The following is a 7,241-nucleotide window of genomic DNA, read 5'->3' on the forward strand; positions in this document are numbered from 1 at the left end:
AGTGACTATCATTTGACAAATCGTTTGAGTGGCAAGACTGTTAGAAATTTCTGTCACTGGCTACCTACAAGTTTCTATCAAATTCTTAAGGGCAGTGTGAAAAATCTGTAGTGCGATTCTGAATCTTATTTTAACCACATTTCACGTTGTTATCTATAGTTAACACCTTTTTTTGGGGTTAAGTGATTGTTTATCAACATTAACCATATTTGTCATTGTTTAGTGTTAACAAACGCAGTCAGCTGTTTGGTGACAATTATTTTTGTGGTTAAGCTAACAGCATCTAGTTTTTCTTTGTTAAGCTGTTGTTTACAAATTTTGCTGTGAAGCTAAATTGAGAAAATTGAGAAAATTGTGAAGATTGTGTTAAAAAATGGCATTTGCATACATTGCATCATTTTTATATGATAACGATAATGAGCAGCCATTAAACGTGCCAAGAATTGAGCGGCGTAGGCTTCGCGAAATCGATAACCCTTTCGAACTAACGTTAACGGAGTTCCGGAGGCTATATAGACTCAGTCCCGGCATGGTTGAAAATTTGGTGTCGCAACTTGACAATCAATTAAGAGGATCGCGAATAACAGCGTTATCGACTGAAAAGCAGGTAAGTCAATATACATGTATTTCAACTTTATTAAATATTATAGGTGCGTTCCAGCAGTAGTACGAATTGCAGGGTCTGAAGGTTTCAAGGATTTACAGAAAAAGCTGCTTTTAACTTTAATAAACCTTATGTGACGTGGAACAGCTTTTTCTGTAAAACGTACAATTGCTATTACCGCTAGAAAGCATCTTGTATAAGCATGTGTTTATGTACTCGTTGAAGGTTCTAGCTGCTCTACGGTTTTATGCCACTGGATGCTATCAACGCCCAGTAGGTGAACAGTGGGGCATATCTATGAGCCAAACATCGATAAGCCGTTGCATACACCGTGTGACTGACGCAATCAACAATTCAATGTTTACCTCCAAAGTGAAGTTCCCTATGACGCAACTGGAGTGCCAAGCGGCAAAGGAAATTTTTGCGTCTGCACCTTCACCATTTGTAGCAGGAACTATCGGTGCAATCGACTGCACCCATGTTGCAATTTTGGCTCCCAAAAATAATGAATCAAATTATGTCAATCACCATGGGTACCATTCGATGAACGTGCAAATGGTAAGAACAAATGTACATCATGAAAATTTATATTGTTATTTTATAATGGTTCAAACTTATAGATATGTGATCCAAATCTTAAAATTTTAAACGTGAATGCAAAATTTCCGGGAGCACGACATGATTCGTTTATTTGGAGCTTCTCTGCAGCGCGTCGGGTCATGCAGCGATCATTTGAAACTGGAAATCACAACACGTTTTTGATAGGTAAGTTGTTTTAATTCCATACGAATAGAAATATTAAAAGAAAATAATTTCAGGCGATTCTGGATACCCGCTGGAGCCATGGCTGATGACACCTTTACCAAACGAGCCAGAAGGAACACCAAAGTTTCGCTACAACGAGGCGCTATGTAAAGCACGTAACCCGATCGAGAGACTCTTTGGCGTCCTTAAAGGCACATGGCGGTGCTTATCACGGCAAAGAGTACTTTTGTATGACCCCGGCTTTGCTGGCCGAGTAGTTAACGCGTGCGCAACATTGCATAACGTTCGTTTGGNACGTGCGCAACATTGCATAACGGTCGTTTGGGCGATCAACCAACCGATTTTGACGATCGGGTTGTTTATGATCCCGAAATACTAACCACTAATGACGATTCCGCAGCACCTTCTTCAGTAGCGAAACGTGTTCAGCAACGAATTATAGCAAATTTTTTTTTAATATTCGTATAACTTAATATATGCCGTCAACGATCGTCTCGATGATAGGCCAGCCATCCACCAAGAGACGCAAGTAAGTACCATTATAGCAAATTATATCAACTTATTTATTTTATTTGAGTTCGCTTTTATCATGAATGACTGCCTTTATTTTCTAGATTTGTTCAATGCACGTTAACTAACGCCTTTATTTGTCATCAATTTTTTTTTTCATCTTCCTCTGCACAATAAAATGGGCAACGCTTTTTGCATTATATGTAATGCATATTCAACAAATCAACAGTATTTATTTTTCACGTTCAATGAACATACTTGGCGAGCCGTTAAATGGCACCGCTAAAACTGCGAACTAACCAGCTAAATTTATTGATTTTTATAGCCTCAATGAAAAAGTTCCACACCTGCGCCGGCTTTAGTAGCAATGTATGCACGATTGCTCGTTCATACGAAATCGAACCGGTGGACATTAAAAGGATTCTTGCGTAAGCTATTCGGAAGAAGCAAGCTAGGGCTGTGCAATTAATTGATTATTCAAAACCTTAATTAATATCGTATTAATCATTATCATACTTTAAATGTAATATGTTAATCGAACAACTGATTAACCAACTTGCTCGAGTAATCGAATAATCGCACAACCCTAAAGCAAACCCATATTTCATAATTGTTTACATTTTCATTAACTCTTATAGAGCAATTGTTGCCCGCTGTTTCCAAGCATCAATACAGCCTATATTGCTGAAAATGTTCCTAAATCTATTACAAAACAACCAACCCAACAGCGCCCTTACACTGTGCGGGCGTTTCGCTGTAAACCAATAAAAAACAATTGAATTTGTGAGTGCCGGTGCTGTTGTGAAGGGTTATTCATGGATACCACAAAAAGAGATACAAAACTACATCAATGCTGTTGGCATAATACTCGCTTCTCTGCCTGAGAAATATTGGAATGCAAATGATCACCATAGGTAAAATTGCGTGTTCTGTTTGGTATTATTTTCAAAGGAATGTGTATACATATTTCACCATTTCAGTGAGCCGCTGATACCTATGTGTCTTCAGTTGGTAATTGCATAGTTACCGCCGCGAGTGCGGTTCACAATGCTCTTTGCCGCATTCTTTTTGGCATGGTCGTTTGTTGAACCAGCCCACATAACAGACGCTCATTTGGCAAGTTCTATTTCCGTTGCTTGATAATGTGCGTGCGCTTTCCAGTACGGGAAGCAGTTAGAGGTGCAAAACTATCGATGGCACTATCGATAGTATCGATGTTTTTTATTTTTCCCTACTATCGATTGTTTTTTGGTCCTATCGATAGTCCGACAGACATGTGATTCAGTATTTATTTAAGTTTTATTTCTTCTTTTCTTTTCATTTCTCTTAAACATCCAAGCTGAAATAAAAATTTGATTGCTACTTTTTTAAAAGAGTAATGTCAAACTTCGAAATTGACGGAAAACCTTGCATCTTTTAAAATACCGCTAAAAACTGATACAAATTAATTTATACCAAAACTTCCAATATTATATATGAACCACTATTTACTATTTAATAAAAGGTAGATAAAAACCATTACTTCTCAGATAAAAAATGTTTTCTTCTTCTAAAATTGAAATTTACTTGATGAATGCCTTATATACGACGGAGGATATCGAAAACCACAAATATAAAATTTCAGTACGCCAAATTTTATTCCATTTCAATTCATTTCAAATTTTCAATAACTTTACTTCTTACTGAACGGTTCAACAATTAAAAAAAGTGTCCAGCAGTTTACAAGGTTATCGAAACGTAATTTCGGAATATATTCTTAAGGAAATCTTCATACGAAAATTGAGCCAAAACCATATAAATACGATACTATCGACGATATATCGATAGTTTTGAAAATAATATCGAAAACTATCGATGGCCTGACTATCGATAGTTTTGCACCTCTAGAAGCAGTGAAACGGTGGATGGCGCTGCCTTGAGTAAAAATTGTGAAGACTCGCTGGCCGCACTAAAATCGCTGCAAGAAATTATGCATGACAATGCAGACAAATTGGCATCACTTACTAACGAGGAAACAGCGGAAACAAAGATGAGGAATTTGCAGGGTGAGTTGTGTTTAGCGGGAAGTTTAGTACCTTTTTAGATCTCTTATTCATTTCTTGTACGTAGATTGCATGGAATATTTGGCTAAATATCGGCATTGAAAGCACAAAGATCACAACGAAAAACAACCATGCCAAAGAGGAGTTTTATGTGCCTAGTCAGGCATTTTTAACAGCGCTAATACAAATTTTCTAACACATACAACTGCGGGGGTGATACATCATTGAATTCGAATGTCTTCACTGGGCGCTTGGCGGTTACTGCTTTACTACATCGATTCCAATACGTTTTGAAGCGTTTCAATGACGACGAACGGCTGATGGGCGCCGTGCAAGGGCCACAGTAGTTCATTCCGGGGTATTGGTCGTAACTATCAGTGAAGTGCACAGCTGCCAAATGCGCATTAAGTCAATTAAAGAACCAGTTTGATAACAAAGAAGGATCATACCACAACATTACCGGCACCCTGACACTTATTGAATAAGTACCAAATAAGTAAATACATATCGTCACCTGAAATGCAAAAAGACGTAACAATATCGTAAATGAGATTGAAAAAGTCGTGACTAATATTTTCATTATTTTTTTCATAAAATGATGTGGGAAGTTGTAACTCGTTGAAATCCATTATATAAATCAAAAAGTAAATTTTGAATTTTTTATTAGTTATGACTTTTTGCATTTTAACAATGATTTTTGTTACGTCTTTTTGAGTTTCAGGTGACGATATGTTTTTCTACAAATTTAAAGCAAACATATTTTTAATGACTTAACAAATTTTTCACCATTTTATGTACTCTGAATGCATGTAGACATTGAAATAACTGGGGTATCGACATTATAAATTGATTGGAAATATCTACCCGATATTATTTAGAGTGGTCCACGAAATAATAGGAATGCGATATTTTGACTCCTTTTATTTTGTGCACAACTGTTATGTACATGCACAACTGTTATATAATGCATTATTTCAACTCATTTAAAAGTTAAATACGGCATTAATTGTAACTTTTTTGTTGTAAGTTTGTTGTGGAAAGAAAAACTTATTTAACTTTTTATATTTAGAAAAATATAGTGATAACTTGACACACGTAATAAAATTGTTGTTTTGAATCATAACCAAATTACATATATTCAACTATAAGTACATATTTAAGTTTCACTAGAAAATTTCAGTAGCCGGTAAGAAAACTAATAAAATAAAAGCAAACTATTTAGCCTCAGTATTAACTTTTTTTATTAATTCTTCTTTGATAAAATAAATAATATATGTAAATAAAAATATGCATTAAATGCTGTTATACATATTAAATATATAAAACGAAGTTTTTATTAAATTACCATTTCATTTATTTCAAAATCAGTACAATAAAATTAAATTAGTTAATAATAGCCACCAAAGCTAAATGAAAATAAAATAATTCATTAAATAATTAATACGGTGATATTTTTTTTAATATTCGCAATGTTTTTCTTGCTATATATTTTTGTGAATTTTTTGTTTTGTTTAAAGAATGTCTCCTATTTTAACAAATGCTATACAAATCTAAGCTTCACACTGTATATGTACATAATTTAGAAGTATTCTGCCAAGTTGCATCCAAATGGCAAGATTTTTAATAAGCATTTCCAAAAAAAAAGTATGTATCCATCCCAATTTTATTATGATAATGTGCAAATTTGAAATGTCTGAAAATGCGCGTTGTTTTATACTAATTTTTTGCTGTCCTATGCATTTTTACCATATAAAAAATGATTGAAAATGCTTTATATGGAAAAAATGCACAGGACAGCAAAAAATTATTAAACAACCCAAATTTTTAGACATTTGAAATTTGCAAATTATAATAAAATTGGGATGCATACATACTTTTTTTTGGAAATTCTTATTAAAAATCTTGCGATTTGGATAAAACTTGGCAGAATACTTCTAATTTATGTATACAGTGTGAAACTTAGATTTGTATAGTATTTGTTAAAATATGAGCCATCCTTTGAAAAAAAAAACTGAGCAAAAATTTATAGCATAAAAAACATTGCGAATATTAAAAAAAAGCGTATACTCAAGGCACGAATACTTATCAATAGAAACAAATTCAGAAAACAAGATTCAACTAAGAACAATTCATTTGAAAAACAAAAAAGTAAAAAGGCACCAACAAATAAGTTAATAATAATCTAACTTATTATTAATAACAATATATACATACAGCCCGCGATAAAAGATAGGACATCAAAATTTGTACCAGTTTTGACTACTTTTCTTTGCTTTTTTAAGGTTCATTAATTTTTTTTTTAAAGTTAAGCTCCTTAACTAACAAAACCAATATAGGTCCAAATTAGAGACTTTGTAGAAAAATTATAGAAATTGCATACATTTTTCGTCCCAATCTTAAGCATTCTAATTTTAATTTATAGAATAACTTCCACTTTATTATACTCGATTTTAATAAGCTATAAAATTGCATTATTCTAGAAATCAAAATTAAAATGCTTGGAATTGTGAAGAACAGTTTGTGGAATTTTTATAATTTTTGTACAAAGTCTCAAATTTGGACTTATATTGGTTTTGTTAGCTAAGGAGCTTAACTTTAACAAAAAATTAATGAACCTTAAAAAAGAAAAAGAAAAGTATATACACAAACAATTTACATCTATTGGGGAGGGCCCAGTGAATTAGTAAACTGGGCGAAAGCATGCGCACAAGCTTTCACCCCCTCCGCCAACACCGTGAAGGCCTCTGCCATTGTTGCAGTTACGGTAGCCATTCGCTCTGTGGCAGCAGCCATTCTGCATATTGCCTCAGCATTGGAGCGGTTGGCCTCCGCGTTGGTTGCAGCACTTTCAGCAAGCCTCTAAGAAAATAAAAGTTTTATTAATAATTCAATACAAATACAGTATTGAAAAAATTACCTTTTCTGATTCGGCCTGTGCCTCGGCAATTCTTAAAAATTTCGCCTTTGTTGGCGATTCTTCCGCACGTTTCCGCTTAGCGGTTCTGCGCGGTGTTTGCCTCGGCGTTTTCGGAGTTTCGCACCGAATTTCCGACTCGCCATCCGACACCGTTAGTGGAGGAATTACCATGGTGTCTTCCTCCATGACTAAGCGGAAATTTTCATCCGCCGCCCCCAATGTTAATTGCAGTTCCTAAAAATAGTATAATGAATATTGCAATATGATTAGCATATTGGCATGTGCTTTTAATACGGTACAATTCAACTTACCTCTTCCATTGGAATATTCTCCTGGACATCCGGTTGCCCCTCCATATAGCTGCTTCCCACTAGAGCTATTACCCGCTTCTCCAATTCGTTCA

At 34.6% G+C, this 7,241-nt stretch overlaps 2 protein-coding genes and 1 long non-coding RNA gene across 4 annotated transcripts; 2 read left to right on the forward strand and 1 right to left on the reverse strand.

The window, feature by feature from the left end:
- Positions 1-913: 913 nt before the first annotated feature.
- Positions 914-1,697, forward strand: LOC108374980 (putative nuclease HARBI1; the record flags this gene model as incomplete). The annotated part of the gene is made up of 3 exons (XM_017631041.1): positions 914-1,162; positions 1,225-1,369; positions 1,423-1,697. Coding segments are annotated over exons 1-3 (621 nt in total), but the record flags the coding sequence as incomplete, so codon positions are not given.
- Positions 1,698-1,726: 29 nt separating this feature from the next.
- On the forward strand, positions 1,727-3,204 carry LOC108374982 (uncharacterized). 2 transcript variants are annotated; one of them, XR_001849112.1, is made up of 4 exons: positions 1,727-1,898; positions 1,984-2,307; positions 2,518-2,793; positions 2,860-3,204. It is a non-coding gene; the product is annotated as an uncharacterized LOC108374982 (long non-coding RNA). The 2 variants fall into 2 exon arrangements; XR_001849111.1 differs by having other exon boundaries at positions 1,984-2,793.
- Positions 3,205-6,488: 3,284 nt separating this feature from the next.
- Positions 6,489-7,187, reverse strand: LOC108374981 (uncharacterized). The gene is made up of 3 exons (XM_017631043.1): positions 7,150-7,187; positions 6,839-7,072; positions 6,489-6,780 (listed from the first exon to the last, which is right to left on the reverse strand). Exons 1-3 carry the CDS (start codon positions 7,156-7,158, stop codon positions 6,580-6,582), a joined length of 444 nt encoding a protein of 147 aa, XP_017486532.1. The 5' UTR covers positions 7,159-7,187; the 3' UTR covers positions 6,489-6,579.
- Positions 7,188-7,241: the final 54 nt, after the last annotated feature.

The sequence above is a fragment of the Rhagoletis zephyria genome, unplaced genomic scaffold, assembly GCF_001687245.7.
Source record: "Rhagoletis zephyria isolate East Lansing unplaced genomic scaffold, Rhagoletis_zephyria_1.1 Rzeph_scaffold_08343, whole genome shotgun sequence".
NCBI lineage: Eukaryota > Metazoa > Arthropoda > Insecta > Diptera > Tephritidae > Rhagoletis > Rhagoletis zephyria.

Coding starts and splice junctions, on each gene's coding strand:
- LOC108374981 (XM_017631043.1), bottom strand. Junction 6,781..6,838: donor CACAGGCCGAATCAGAAAAG/GTAATTTTTTCA, acceptor TTATTTTCTTAG/AGGCTTGCTGAAAGTGCTGC.